Here is a 16,971-nt window from a genome sequence, read left to right as displayed (position 1 = left end):
GACCCAATTCTCACTGCCAAATTAAAACATTTGGCCGCTAAACAACACATTGGCGACCAGAAATTTCATGCACTGAATTAACCTAAAAGAGATCAATGACACTAAACCACATCACACCAATCAAGGTCTAACTAAAAATAAAACTGAACATGTGAGAATTTGTGGTTTCGTGGAAAACATCACAGCTTACGCGGAAATTTCTTCGTAGTAGTTCAAAAAACAGGTGCGTAGTACAGAGAACTAAAAAAGCCATATGTAGTCATTGTTATTTGGAATAACCCTGGGGAAATGGATACACAGTGTTACATGTGTGAAAATAAAATGAAATCCTTGAGTTCTACGTCTCACTTTTATGCCGGTGAGGCTAAAGGAGACTGTGATGATGAGAAATGAACGAAATGATGGAATGAAGAAAGTGGGAAGAAACGGGAAAATTCCGAGGAAACCCACGCACACGGTGTTTGTCCATTACAAAGTTCACTTGGCGGGAGCTGGAATCGAACCAGGGACCCGATGCACCAGAGGTGAACCCTCTATCAGTAAGCCACTGCGGCCCCCTGTTACATGTGTGGAAATCTCACCGTATCTTGTATCTGGAATTTTTGTGATTCATTCATAGTTTCAATGTTCATTGACACTTTCTTCGGTGACGCCTAAAAATTACTGAACTTGAAGTATTGTAAAGGATCCTCTCTTTCTGTGAATAAAAGTAGATAACCTCATTCCTCAATGTGTATGAATATATACAGGCTACGGGGGAAGTAATTCCCTGTTGAAAATTGTTTATATCACATTTCTAATACTTCAACTTTCATAAAACAAAAAGCATTTTGTTAATTGCAATGGCAAAATTTAATGATATCTGATCTATGTTATTGCAGGTATCGGTGGCGGACCATGGTATAACATCTAACCTGCGTAAGCGGGTTCAGCTGGTACCGCGGTAGGAAGTACGGCAGTTCGTGGTACAAATATAGAGATGGTAGTAAAGTGTGAAAGGATCTCGTGCCTCAGTTATGCAAAGACCATACGAAATTACCATTCGAAGCTAACACACACACACACAGGTTCTGTAGCAGATATTGAGAGACGTGGTCGACCCTCAACATCCAGGACGGCGGAAAATGTGCAAGTGGTTTAGGAAATGTTTACACCAAGTCCTTAGAAATCACAGACAGGCACCTCGGAAAAGTAGCTTAACCGAACATACAATCCTAACTGTTCCGAAGGAAGGGTTGAATTTTCGTCCATGGAAACCACATTACTGCCAAGAATTTTCGCCGGAACAATGTAATCCTCAGTTGGAAATGAAATGAAATCTAAGTCTTACGTCTCACGAGTATGCCGGTTAGGCCAAAGAAGGCGGTGATGATGAGAAATGAATGAAATGGTGGAACGAAAAAAGTGGGAAGAAACGGGAAAACAACGAGAAAACCCACGAGCACGGTGTTTGTCCACCACAAAGTCCACACGGCGCAAGCTGGGATCAAACCAGAACCCCAAGCACCGGAGATGAACGCTCTCCACTGAGCCACCGTGCCCCCTTCAACAGTTGAATTATGGGGAAATTATGTTTGCCTGGTATGAAAACTAGTCCGATCTTTTCGGTAAGATCCTGTGCTCAGATGAAGTCGTGCTTCATGTTCGGGGCGAGGGGAGGAGTTAACAGGCACAACTGTTATTATTTGGCAGGAGAGGAATCCGAGGAGGTTGCTGAAAAAAAAAGCCAACATCGCCCAAGGTCAGTGTGGTGCGGCATGACATCCACGAAAGTTAAGGATCCATACACCATTCTGGACACAATGCATGCAGAACGGTATCATGCTATGCATGAAAATTTTGTGGGACAATTACAACGTCCTAATCTTTATGCAAGATGGAGTCCCCCCACATTTCGCATGTCCTGGTCGTGCGTGTCTCGACATCCATTCTCCAAGACATTGGTTGGGACGTCCCGGACTCGTGGTCCACTTGAATGGCTAGCTCTGACCTAATGCCCTACGACTGCTCCCTCTGGGGCTGAAAGAGAAGCTTATCGCACAAAAAATACTCTTGATGAATCGGAGAAGTGAATTCCCCAAGTTCTTACACACGTACCGCTGGAGCATCTGCACCAGTCTTCCGCACACATACACAACCGTTTACGAAAACTGGTGGAAATTGTGGTGCTTATATGGAATCTTAGCAATGCATAACAACTCTACAACTGTGAAAACAAAATGCTTTTTGTTTAGTGAAAATGGGTAAAGTTTTTTTTTTAAAAAAAAAAAGTTATAAACTTTCAATAGGGAGTTAATTCCCGTCCACCCTGTATATATTACATATACACAAGGTAACCAAAAAAGTTCTTGCCGTTTGTGACGTCATTCATTACGCGCTCACAGAGAGGAAACCAAATGACACGTGCCTGCCAAGCGATTTGGAATTACTCTGACCATCGACCTTCTAATACAGGATCGTTGTGCACATACAGCAGTCATAGCTCGTCCGAAGAGAAATGGAGAAATCGAAGCAGATTGTTCGCGTGTATTTGTCGTATAACTTTAAAGTGAGCCCGTCAGCTCCAGCTTCAAGTCGGCATATACCAGGCATTGGTTCGAAAAATACCGTTCGGTAAATGTGAGTCTTTCGGATGAACCTCGCAGTGGACAACCACATGTATCTGATGATAAGGCCCTGAAAGCAACCATCAAGGAGGACAGTGGTCTAAAGTGTGATGAATTTCCAGAAAGATTGGGTTTTCGCTGAAACAGACTACACCTGAATGGGATAGAGAGATCATACAAGTTAAGCAAGTAGACACACCATACATTGTCGGAAGCCAACAAGGAGTTCGAGTTGATTTTAACGTTCCTTTCAGCAGCGAGGCTATATGAGACGGGATCTGCTGATTAACGTGGAACCCGAACCACATGATCTTCCGACGGGAATGAACTCGGGTCTCCCACGCTAACCGCTTAGCCACGAAGGAACTCGCAGCCAATAAGGAATAACGAGTAATAGCCTGTTTGTCCTTGCTCAGTCGGCACCCAAACACACCTTCACTAGTGACGAAAAGTGAGTTCTTTATGACACCCTCAAGCGTATCAGACACTGGTTGTCGCTACGTAACTCTGTTCCTCACACCTCAAGATCACCTCTGCATCCACGCAAGGTTATGCTCTCTGTATGGTGGAGCGCATTACGAGCTTTCTCCACTTGGTCAGACTATCACTGCTGACTGTTGCAAAGGGTGCATTGTGTACTGTGGTAGAAGAAGCCGGCATTGGCGAATTGCAAGAGTGTGCTGTTCCTGCACGACAATGCCAAACCACATGTGGCAAAGACGACTCAGGTAACCTTTTAGCAACTTAGCTGAGAGAAAATATCATGCACCATATTCACCGGACCTTGCGCCAACAGATTACCACCTGTTTCATTTCCTCGACAACTACCACTTGCGTGGGAGATTCTTCGCAAATGGGGGAGACTGAATTACATAAACTCGAGATGCAAGACAAGACTGTTTCTATTTGAGTTATGCATCTATGACATCTATCAAACAAGTGTTACAGCAGTAGAGAGTATAGGATGTATCCCTTGCGGTAATACTGCAGTGCGGTTATATAGTGTTACATCGTTTGTGCCTTATTATTTTGGTAGGAAACGTGTTCCTGTGTAAATTTATTTGCAGGCCGTAAATATTTCAGATCGCTGACCCCCCCCCCCCCGTACTACTGTTCTACTTGCTCAGTGGTCCCACAGGCTACGCAAACGCTCTTCCTAAGTTTACTCTCCCTATAAAAAAATGAATAACTTAAAGGTAATGAACATCAAAAGTTGTAAAAACGTCACGTATTATCTGCAAATTGCTATTATATGAACTAGTATCTGCTTTCAAGATCTTTCATAGTGTATAAAATCAGGTGTCCAACCATTATGACTTCATAAACTGTGCACCCAAACTGTAAACTGAAATAAAGGTGAGTGCCACAATACGACTGTATGCTGTGATATTCAACAGCCTGTAAACTACGTTGAAATAGCAAAGTCTTCAATATTCTACAAATAAAGAATGCGCATAAACTAGTGCTTTAAAATCGAGAAAATAGAAAAGTAAATGTTTTCTGGACGTTATTTCTCCCAGAATGCATGTCGTCATCCACACTCACTTTGTATGTGTGTCTGTTTTGGTCAAAATTAATGTCTTATATTATAAACACTATCCATATTTTCCCCCTCCAACTAGCTAGTTTTTCAGTGTTTGCCCAGTCCACTTACACCCAGACGATCGGGCTGCTATCGAAAGGAACATCAGCAGACACCCTGCTTAAGTAAATCAGTTATAGCCTCGCTTAAGTTAAGTAAAGTTTAGAACCTGCTTTTGGAAGGACACTTAGGATTACTGACTTGTGACGTGAACTCACAACACAAGCACGAGAGGAAGTTGAGTTGAGCTGATTTTAAGTTTAACGTTCCGTTCAGCAGCGAGGCTATATGAGACGTGGACCTATTGATTAACATGGAATCCGAACCACGCGAACTCCGCACGAGAAGAAGTGTGCGCCTTACTACTTCAAGAAAATACATGTTATAATCTCTTTACGAGAAAACGTAGAGGAATTGTTAGCGTACTCGCTTTGAAAAGACTCAAGTTCCGAGTTCGATGCCGATTGACGATCCTTCTAGTCTGTCAGTGCCAGACCACCGCTGACAAATCATATTCTCATATTGTCAATTTACCTCCACTGCATATAGCGAAATTATTGTTATTTATGTTTTGTTTAAGATTCCACGATTATCCACAGAGGCTATGAGAGACGGAGATGGATAATTAGTAGAATGATAAAAATTGGAGGAAACGAGACAACCGCCCCCCCCCCCCAAAAAAAAAAAAAAACTTGTTTGACCACCACAAAACTTAGCTACTTGGCGGGAGCTCTATTTATACCCACATATAAGTACAAGACAGATTTTCTTCCAGTATCCATTTTCATGTTTCATGTTCTCTGTAGCAAAAATAGCTTCGTAGTTTTATTTGGGACCCAGACAATACATAAATACGTCTGTTAAACTGACATCGCAGGCTTTTTTTCTTTCCTTTCACTCTTCTGCCTGTTGGAAGGTTTCGAGAGACCTCCAAGAACGAAATTAGAAAACCTTGGATGCCCCTGTTAGAGCATTTCTGTAACAACAATAATGAGTGAATCTTTATGATGGCCATATCAAAGATATCGAGAAATCTCGCCGAGACCTTCACATTGATGTATTTTGAATTAAATAACCCAGGCTACCGTTGGTAAATCATAAAGTCTACTGACATTTACCTTTATTGCATCTAGTAAAATTAACACTTACACACACACTCTCTCTCTCTCTCTCTCTCCTCTATTATATATCTATATATATATATATATATAAACTTTGTTATGTCCCACAATTATGCACCGAGGCTACGGGAGACGGTGATGGTGAGATGAATAATAGTGCAATGATGAAAGTAAGAGGAAACGGGATAACTCCAAGATGAGCCACACACACGGTGTTTGTCCACCACACAGCCTACTTGCCGGGAGCTGGGATAAAACCAGGGACCCCACGCACCAGACGTGGGTTCAGCAGATGTTCCTACTGTTTCTTCCAACAGAGCAGTTGTTACTCAAGCAACATCTTGTCGCTTCTTTGAAAAACATCTTGCACTTCTGTATGCTCTGCTGCGTAATGTTAAATTTAAAAAAAAAAAAATCGAAAAAATAAGACGTAGTTACCCCTACGCTTTTTATAAAAATCAGGAAAATTTACAGGAGAAATGAGGTAAGAAATGATAATTTGAAGTTTTTATTTGATATTTAGGAATGTAAGTTCGATATGAGAGTTATGTTTAATACGAGAAAAGATATGTGGAAGTTAGTACTATTTGCCGGATGCGGAAGCATTCGCGGAAGGTTTCAGCAGCATGGTAGTTGTAAAATATGGCGGATAGGTGTAACGGATGCTCAAAAATAATGATGAAAACCTTTTAAATTTTGTGGAGCCCGCGGAGTACTAAAGTTAAGTGAAATGTAACTATTTTTAATACTTTAAGCACTGTTTTTTGTATGTTGTAAAGTCCAAGGGCACCTTCAGACTGAAGGGGCAACTCTAAACTTAAGCCAAGACGTTTCCTTATATTGGCGTTTCTTGCAGTAAGAATTATTTCACGTAGCACGGGACACAAAAGTGCAAGATGTATTTCCAAGAAAAGACACGATTTGTGTGTTTGTGAGTAATCCAATTCTGTCGAAAACTACTGTAGCAAGAACTATCGAAACCGTACAGAATTAACTTCACTAAAAGTAATTCAAGTTTTAAAAAAGAACCTAACAATCATTACCAATATGCACTAAGTTCTCATTAAATATTCTCGTACGCTTCCAAAGCAAAGTGATCACTGTGACAAAAAAGGAAACATTTGTATTAACGATATGCTGCGAGAAGACATACAGACATCAAGAACTAAATTACCTAAAAATAAAAGTAAATAAATAAATAATAATAATCACCCAATGTTACCGCTAACATACAAGTACTTACCTTAAAAGACAAATTCTGACCAAAGCATACCGGTATATTAACTAGAATGAGTGGTATTCAAGTATTTACTTGATTGGACGTGAAACTACAACTTGAACAGAATTTACAGTCTCAAAATAGAAAGGAAGGAATTACACTAGAAATACACACTTGTATTCTGCAATCACAATTTTAAAAGAAAGTTCGCTTACGTTGCCATAGTGGCTTAAATTTTACGGATTTGAGTACGAATACTCAAATACTAGTACTCATGATACTATTAAAGTTACGCTCCAAACTCTATACAATTCATGTATTATATACCTTGTACTAAAAATACAGCTCTGCTTACACTGACAATGTATTTTTCTTTTATAACATTACAAGGAACGTTGATCGTTTAAACTTCCTCTCATATAGCAGGCTTGTTTACACTCATTAACATGTGTTAATGAGACGAGGATGATACAGCTGCTAACATTACACACTGAACTCAATTACCTTCCATACATTAAAACGAAAAAAAAAAAAAGTGACCCAAATTTACGACACATGCCCCTGTATAAAATGAAAGGAGTGACCCCTCGGATAAATACACTTTCGAAGATTAAATATTTACAAGTCACTTTTATTTCCACGGTGGCTCATGACGTATTCAACAAACACTTCCTCATCACTGCTGGCAGCAGGCGGGTACGAGGACTGATTTCAAGGTGAAAGTGGACTTCCAACGAAGTGACAGCATTACTTCTCTATTGTTTCGCATCACACTATCATAATTACATTAAAATAGTACAGAAGATAGTTCTGTTTGTAATGAATACTGTACCTTCACAGAGTCCAGGGGATACATTACGCAATGTTCCATAACACCAGCTACAGCGCCCGCCATCATGTGGGTAGCAACATCATTAGTTGGTAGTGTTTCATAGTCCTCAAAGTTCATAATAGTCTGTTAGCGAGGTTGAAACACCTTAGAAACTATTCACTGATCAGTCACAAGCACTGACGTCTATATGTAAAAGACAACACACAACTAAGAAGTCTATTTAAGGATATAGGACACGAATGCTACTGCCTCTCCATGCTACACAGCACAGCGCAGAGATCTCTGCGCCTGGTGAATAATGTTATATTACGAATATTGTGCTGCCATCTGTGTGAATTCTCGCAAACAGAATCAAGGCCATTATAATATCAAATACACAAAATATGCACTAAAATGTGTTTATTGATCTGGAATTAAAAGTGAACAATCCCTTTAGTGAATTAAATCGATAAAAGAAGTGTGTCACAATCCAAATGAATAAACAATGCAAATAATTCATCAAACATCAAATTCAATAATGATTATCACAAATTATGTCAATTTCTACAATGCATTTCAATCAAAATAATAACGGTTAAAAAAAAAGATTATCGTTTGTTTATGAAATTTTGAAAATATTGGATTTGAAAAAGAAACAAATAAGTAGAATGTATATTTTTCAGTATTTTTAGTAGTTGTTGCTGTTATGTAACAGGAGCAGTGGTGCCGACTGCGGTGATGCTCCGGTGCTCTATCACCCCTAGAAATTTTATGGGGTGCTCAGCAGTCAGCACTAACACAAAAAAGGAAAGAAAAGAGAAAGAAAGAATAAGGGGAATTTCTAATCTTTCGCTATATTTGTAGGCCTCCAGAATGGTAAAGATTTTCATTAAAAGATCTACTGTTCGATGAAACTATTTCTCTATGAGTGAAAATTAGAAATTCCTCAGACTTTAATTTTTTAACTAGAGATACAGGCAGGGGCGGCTTTAGGATTTTAATTTTGGGTAGGCCCGCTCCCTCGCTTATTGGATACATATACAAATTTTACTGATTAATGACAGTAGAAAATTACGTTTACAGTAGTTGTTGATGCTATTTGTTAAATAGTGATGTACCATTAATATAAATAGCGGAAAATATATTTAATCTTTATTACATCTTTTAGCGTTTATATATTTTTCAAAATTTTGAGGTGGGCCCGTGCCTACCCGGCCTACTCGCTAAAGCCACCACTGGATAGAGGTGCACCCATGGACGGGGTCCAGAGCCTGCAACCTTCGTTAACTCCTTTTCAATACTTCTGTTTTGTCTGTATTAGGGTCGCACTGACAGGGGTTCACCTGCTCAGGACCTCGATGGGGCGTTCAGAATACAAGGAAAAGAAGTTCAATTACCGAATTTGTGAGAAAAAGAGGTAATATTTATTCAGTACATGGAAAAATTAACATTGGTTTTTACATTATAAATATTATTTGCAATATCTAGACAGGACTCTTTTAAAGTTGAAAGGAGCTTCAGAAAGAGATCTTAAAGATGAAATATTCCCAAAATAACTTTTTTTTTTTTAAGTGGACTTGATATTTCCTTGTGCACGAACGCGCTAAATGGTTGATGTGGCCTAAAATCTGATCTTACACTATATCTATACTGTATTTTTTTTTTATATAAAAACAATTTAGTTTGATCAATTTTTTTTCTGAGAATATAGATTCATAGTCAGGAGTGGAAGGTGGATTTTAGGGTGCAGGTCCGTGAGATTTTTTCGGGGGGAGGCGTATAAATTTTAATTGAAAATGTCAGAATCGAACTTTAATTATCGATTACCATAATTATCGATGTTTTTGAAATTTAAAATGTGGTCTACAACGCAAGTTATCTTGGTTTTGTCACAACTAACTTGAATCTTCTTTACTACTGTTATTTGTGGAGGGGATGGTAAATTTGAGGACTGCGCCCAAAAACTTGGGCATGGACACCACTCGTGGAAGTACTTGAAAATTTCGTTTGTAGTGTAACACCAGCTCAATAGTACATAGACATATTTTGTATTATTGGACCCCTTCAACAATATATATATACCGGTATATATATATATATAGGTGCAAGCCTGACTAGAGCTACGCCTTTCCTTTCAATTTGATACATTATTTACATTATCATTATGCAAAAACGTGATTGTATTTTGTTCTTTAACTAACTTCATTCACTCTCTTTCCTTTTTAAAATACTGTAAGCCCAAAGGTTAGCATTTCGAATGGCGTGACGAGATCGAAGATAGTGGAGTTTAGAAACCCGAATCTCTTTAGTTACGCCGCTATGCTATCATTCAAGAATATTTTCCACCGTAAAAAGGAAAAATCCACTTTCATTTTAAAACACCTAAAACTGCATCTTTCAGAAGGGTCCATTTTCAAAATTTCCCGGAAGAGGACCCTGAACCTGAAGCCCTGTTAAGCTCGGGGGAATTCAATATCTCCAGACACCCCCTTTTGTTGTCTGTGAATTAAAGCACCCTACTAATTTTCAAAACTTTCTTTCCTGGCAGAGTAAGTTGAAAGTTTTTTTTTTTTTTTTTCCTACTTCATCTTCCTTGAAATAAGGAAACAAGTATTTTGTACTGATTCTCTACCGAAGCGACGCTCAGTTTCGTCCCGGCTACACTGCACCCCTATAAACTCTCTACGTCAAAACTGAATTCTTTATTATGCTACTGTGAAAAGATGCAGAAGAAAATGATTTTCTTGTTAGACCCTACATGGCATATCAATTTTAAACTACATGATTCGGATGCAAAAGTTATGGTATAGATAGGCCACTTTAAATAGTATCAAATCAAATAAAATTGTTTTCATTCATTAGAACGCGTATAGAACAAAATTATGAAGTGGGCTAAATCTTTCAGACAGTTCTGAGAAGTAGAGAATTACTGATATGGTAATATAAAAACTATAGAATACAAATACAAAGGTTATCTATCTTACTGAAAGGTCAAAGTGAAAGTTGTTTGTTTTCTACATATAATTAGACAATCTTGCTTTCTAAAATGTAGGAAGTAAGAATCATTCTCGCAAACAGTGGCGGATCCAGCCCGAGTCCGGGAGGCCTAAGCCCACCAGTTTTCTGAGTGACAAAATTAACTGAATTTATTACTTATACTATATTTTTGAATGTTTATAGTAAGCGTTGCCTCTTATTCTTTATTGGAAAATTTTTGAAACATTAGATACAGTTTCAGTTGCAGTTTTTTTTCTTTTTCTTTCTTTTTCTCTTTTTTATGGAATATGTAAAACAATACCTGAGGTCCACAATGACAACGTACAATCTTGCCATAATATCCATCGGGATAGAGAGTTAAGTTGAAAATTCCTGCAGGACCCATGAAAAATTGCAAACTCATGATATGTCCACCATAGTCTGGGTTATGAATGTCCCCAGTTTTTTCCTTCTAGATTCGCTACTGCTCCCAATGCTGTAAGATGAATAGGACGCACGCACGATGGTGGTGGATGGATTTCGGATAGGGCTAGTGATATGCGTAAGACAATAGTTGAGACAGTCTCGAAAATAGTGTCTGTTTCTATCAAGGGTGTTATAAAATAGAGGATCTGTCCATACATATCTTCATCATATGAACTCAATGAAGCCAAAAAACAACCGAGCATCGTCTGACCCGGCACGTCTGATTGGCTACTCTCGTTTCCGCCATGATTGTTGGCTCGAAACACTAGTGGCTCGGAGTGGGCAGAGTAGGTGTGGCGAAGCTATGACGTGTGGCTTCACGATTTTCTTATATGGGCAGATCCTCTATTTTATAACATCCTTTGTTTCTATTGACAAAGCTTTGTGTCGTTTCGAATCTCATTTGTCTCGTTTCGTCTTGAGAGCAAATGTTTCGAATTTGTTTCCCGCTTCAGTCTAAAGGCTCTATTAACCTAAAACTGTCGTTGTTTCAATGGGCATTCCACGACACACTATAGTGTTCGTCAAATTTCACTAGTCTTAACGCGAAACTTCTTGCCGAGACTTTGTAATATTGATGATAAAAATAATTTCATTCAACATTATACTTAAAGAAAGTAACAAGGAAAAAAATGATCACGAGATTAACAATTTTGTTGCCCAGAGACTATTTTAATGTCGAGACAAAGCTCTTCCAATTAAAAAAAAAAAAAAAAAACCTATATACTTACACTTTTCGGGGCGAGACAAACTCAAATCTACTCTCGTGGGGAACACTAATTAACATCTTACTTAATCTTAATTGATCTACATAATCTAACACAAAATAATCACAATAAAACAGAAAAAAAAACAAATGTTCTGTGATCTAAAAATACTAAGGGTTATTTTTGATATTTAATGATGCTTTCTAAGTATATGTCTTTTATTCAAAGGGCTATAAGTACTTCTATCCAATTATCTGGGGTATGTAGGCCAGTGGTTCTCAACTGTTGAGTCGCGACCCACTAATATGTCGAGCAGTCCCATAAAGTGTGTCGTGAAATTTGGTAATTTAATGAGCCAATTAGTCAGAATCAATTTAGAGACAAAGTGTAATAGTCAGTACTTCCAAAAGCAGTAACAATGCTCGGTAGTATATACTGCTTTCTAGATACCAAGGGCCTTATGCAGAGATGTTCTGACGCGTGATTAGTGCCATACTAGAGAGCTCCACTAAAATATGTTTCCTGCAGGAGTCAGGCCTTAAGTAGGACGCTAATCACACGCCAAAACTACTCTGCATAAGGTCTTATGCGTCCAGAAGAAAAGGCTATATTATGAGGACCGTAGTATACATAAGATCTCCACGGCAAACGAGCTAACCAGTATTAAATAAATAAATAATAAAAAAAAACATAGGGGCCTTATGCAGAGTCCTTCTGACATCTGACTAGTTCCATACTAGGAATTCGACTAACAGATGTTTCCTGCAATTTTCGTGCCTTTAGTATTACACTAATCATACGTCAAAACGACTCTGCATAAGACCCTAAGAGTCACTACTTTTCAAAACTTGATAGTTTTACACTATTATCAGTGGCCTACAAAACAACAGGGTTTCGGGATTTTAACCCCTTTGAGCAAGATATTACGGGAAAAGAAACAATTTACTATATTAAGATATTTATAAATCATGCATGTCCTGAAAGGAAGAGACTGAATACTTGATATCCATTTAATGAAACTGCGTATTCCACTGACGTTAAATTTATATAATTTTAATATATCAAACAAGTTTTTCACGATGTAGTAGGTGTACAGTAAAGCGTGTCGTTAGTGACGTATTTACGATTTTGTTTCGGGGGGGCTTTGCTAACTTTCGGGGGGGTTGCCTGAAAATGTGAAAATTCTGCAAGATATTTCATATATTTTACTATAGTCAAGTAAGTAAGATTTCGGGGGAGGGGGGCGCTTAAGCCCGGAAGCCCCCTTAAATACGCCACTGTGTGTCGTCTATCAAAAATGGTCGCGAACCACTGCTCTAGACCATCGTCCGTGAAAAAGTTGATATGAATGCACGCCCACAAATAATTGTTTGGAAAATAGTGTACTCACTGTATGTAACTCATACATTATTGTGCCGTAGGTGGAGACTCATTATAAAAGACAGTTAACGAATTTTAACGGCCATAGTTACGCCCTGTAGACTAAAGGAGAAGAATGAAAAATGTCAGTGGATGATTTATGGGAAAATGTGTTAGGATGAGAACATGGTACCAATTTCCTCAAGGGTTTGGGCGCAACCCTCAATTTACCATTTTCCCTCCAGTTTGATTATACTGTTTTGAAAGAAAAATTATGTCCCCCACATGGGGGCAACCTGCGCCCTAATATCCGCCTGTGAGCAATCCCTGGATAAGAACATCGGGAGAAACGGAAGAATACCAGAGTCACATCGGTAGAAATGTAAGTGTTATTGGTTTGAACGAAGGGAAGGAAAGTTATCTAACGTACTATTATTGTTGGATATAAGAATTAATACATTAGGTTAAGTTTTCTCCTCTTAGCTTAAAAGATAAAACTTAAATCACAACTTCTTTCAAGAGCTGTCCTTGTTATGTGTTTAATTTGGAATCCATATCTATTGAATTTTATGTGTTTTCACGCAGTCTAATTACCTAAACAGATTTATATTTGACAGATTACTCAATATTAAGTTTGAAACCATATGCGTTCAGGGGTTGGTACAAGGAAAGACCAAGCATTAGAAAAGGGACTGCTTCTGTGACTGACACAAATATCAAAGTTCGCGTGAGATTGATCTGTTGGAATGGAGGTCACAAAATAAAGATTAGCAGAAAAAAACTAAATAACATTACACATTATATAGAACTTACAGTTTTAGTTCAAGGCAAAAAAAGAATGAATATTCACAAGAAGTTCAGCAGGAAGCTGCAGTTGACAGTCAAGTAGAAATGAGAGATGTTTTCTTTCTTTCTTTTCACCCGATTGTGACAAATATAATAAGGTGGTGATGACTGTCCACGTTTATGTTTAAATTTACTTTTCTTTCGTCCTGTGCAGTACTTAAAGGCGTCGATAGAATTCCATTCAAGGAGTGACACAGAATCTATAACGTCATGTAAAATTGAATATGGCGAGTCAATGGCGCATACAGAATTTCGTACAGATGGTGAAGTCCAAGTTCCTAATTTCATATCTTTCAGAATCTGTCATTTTATTTCTTGTTAAATGCAGTGTGTGTGTGGGGGGGGGGGGGGATAAACTCTACACTTTGCGTATTAATTGCCATATTGTAAAGGCGGAAATAGTCTCTAACTAAACAGCTTCATTGAGTTTGATAAATTAGATGTTAATAGATTGGTTATAACTTCCGTAGTGATATTTGGGATATGGCTACACTGCCACTACCAATTGTTAAATCGCAAAAATTAAATGTACGTGAAATACTTTGACTATGATATCCAATGAAAGAGTTGGTTGTAAATATACACTATCTAAAACGATAAGCTAGCAGTGAAAATAACATTTTCAGAAAATTTCTGCTGTCATGTTTCCGTTTGGGCTTAAAAGAAAGCGAAGTTTTGCAAAACCAATAGTTTAAGTCAATTTTCTGAAGGCTAAAGGAAAAGAATTTATCGAGGACAGACATTTAGCATTTCTAGGGGCAAATCCACATTCACACCACAGATGCCTAAAGGTATTTTAAAAATTTCAAATGTACCGGTAGTTATTGGTGCACCCCCCTCAGAAAATCCTGGATCCGGCCCTGTATATATTAAATAGAAAGATAGATAGATAGATAGATAGATAGATAGATAGATAGATAGATAGATAGATAGATAGATAGATAGATAGATAGATAGATAGGTAGGTAGGTAGGTAGGTAGGTAGGTAAATAAATAAATAAATAAATAAATAAATAAATATAGATATAAATATAAATATAGATACATAATTTCTGCTTGAGGAAATATGACATTTATGTGGTCAGGTTTTCTGATACAATTTATCTGCTTGCTTAATGTTTTAACAAAATACTTCTAGAACATCCCAAGAATTCCCAGCATATAACCTATCTAAGAACATATCTACAGAGATAATTTACTTATACATATTTGAGAACATTAGCATCATTTAAGACCTTAAGCCCATCACGTGTGAGCGAAGGCGTCCTTTGGCGAGCATACTATTTGGGGAAAGGAGAAGGAAGGAAGCAGCGTGTGACCTGTATGGTAGGTACCATTCCGACATTTGTCTGGTGTGAATGAGGAAAACCCAGGAAAATGTGCACTCAGGATGGCTTGCCTGAAAAAGCTATTATTATTATTATTATTATTATTATTATTATTATTATTATTATTATTATTATTATTATTATTATTATTATTATTATTATTATTATTATTATTATTAAGCATTCTGCTTTTTGGGAGGTCCTGGATTAATGAGGATTTTTATTTGCTTAATTTTCAGTTTGGATCTGGAAATGTTTCTTCCATGTTTCTCTTCTTTTTACTCCCAACATTTTCTTCTTTTTTTTCAAATCATCGATCACTTCTTCTTCTTACTATTCCTCGCTTTCCTTCCATCTTTCCTTCCAATGGTGGTATGAAGAAGACAATTTCTTCGCAAGATGTGTCCAATCCAATTGTTCTTCCTACGAATGATAGTAGCTAGAAGCGTCCTCTTCTTTCCTATCCGTTTTAAAACATCTTTGTTTGTTACTCTTTCTGTCCATTCATTGTTGGTTTGGTGTATTTTTTATAAAGAAAAGAGATTAACGAAAAAAATTGAAAAAAAATAGAAGCAAAAAGCAAACGAATAAAACAAATGAGTTTGCCACTTCCTTTATTAAATTAATATCACATAACTTCTGTTACAAGAATTGGACACTCAATCAGGGTCGTGACGTGGAAAATCAGCGCCCGGGGCGAAAGTATACGACGGCGTCCCCATACCGGTACATATATTCCAAGCAATTTTTCCTATCTTTTTTCTTTCTTTCTTCCGAATTTTTCGCCCCCTCACTTCGGCGCCCGGGGCTGTCGCCCTGCTGGCCTCTCTTACGGCATGGCCCTGCTGCACTCAACAAACTAGGGAAAATTTTTGTCAGTCGAGGGAAATTTTCTTAAGGAAACCTACGAACAGTGCTTGTGCCACATTACCACAAATGTCAGGAGGTTCATGATGACTACGTCGCAAAACAGCCAAAGTATTTCAATCGCAATAAATTTCTTCTATCATTTTCTAGTTTTTTTTTTTTTTTTTTTTGTCAGCCATTTTTTGACACGCGCCTCGTAGTTTGTGAAGTTAATTTTTAATTAATAATAATCGTTAAAAGAAATCGTAATGATTAAGAAATTCACCGTTTTTTTTTTTTCCTTCTTAGAACTCATGTGAAATGGACATTCTGTAAGAACTTTTTAGGGGTTTATTTGTAAAACTTCACGGACAGTTGCACCCGCAAAATGGCCTCAACTTGGCTTGAAGTCTGGGTCATGAACTCATGACTCATGGATTTTGCAACGATGAAATCACCATTATTAAAGGTTATTACATGTACCTGATATTTGTTATGACTTTAACGAGATATATTCTCACCAATATTATTACATGTTAATGTATATAATCGACAAACTGTATTTCTCGTAGAACTAACATAGTATACAGGAAAAAAAATGTTTAAAATACATAATTTCATTGATGATTTTTTTTTCTTTAAATTTTGAGCCCTCAGAGCATCAAAAACTATCTGGGAAAGTGATTTTCGCGTCACTTTTACCGTTCCCTAGATATAGGCCAAAAAAATGGCTGATTTTCGGAGATTTAAGGGGCCATATCTCGCGAACCGTAAGTCATAGAGAGATGACATTGGTGTTGATCGATACCTAAGAGGATGGTGAACATTTTCGTACCAAATAGTAACCGGTGGCCACTGGCCACTGTTCCTCAGATATTGGCCAAAAACGTTCAAATTTCGGGAGATTTAAGGAGCCATATCTCGGGAACCGTAAGTCATGAAGAGATGATATTTTTCGAATTTTTGCAAGAAAGAGAAGAACGTACGAATAAAAATATTTAGTTTTACATGTAGGAACAATCACAGTTATCCTTCCCATTCTATCTCTCCATTCTTTTTAAGTTCGTCCTAGCAATGCTCTTAG

At 37.7% G+C, this 16,971-nt stretch overlaps 1 protein-coding gene across 2 annotated transcripts in view; it reads right to left on the bottom strand.

Moving 5' to 3' along the window:
- Positions 1-7,654, bottom strand: part of mfrn (mitochondrial iron transporter mitoferrin) — a 60,387-nt gene extending 52,733 nt beyond the window's left edge. For both annotated transcript variants that reach the window (XM_081734680.1, XM_081734681.1), the window contains exon 1: positions 7,361-7,654. In XM_081734680.1, the coding sequence (XP_081590806.1) occupies positions 7,361-7,477 (117 nt within the window). In that variant the 5' untranslated portion in view covers positions 7,478-7,654. The remainder of the gene's footprint in view (positions 1-7,360) is intronic.
- Positions 7,655-16,971: the final 9,317 nt, after the last annotated feature.

Source organism: Thermobia domestica, chromosome 12 (genome assembly GCF_964235325.1).
Source record: "Thermobia domestica chromosome 12, izTheDome1.hap1.1, whole genome shotgun sequence".
In the NCBI taxonomy this organism is placed as follows: Eukaryota; Metazoa; Arthropoda; class Insecta; order Zygentoma; family Lepismatidae; genus Thermobia; species Thermobia domestica.
This window is presented reverse-complemented; position numbering and strand designations above follow the sequence as displayed.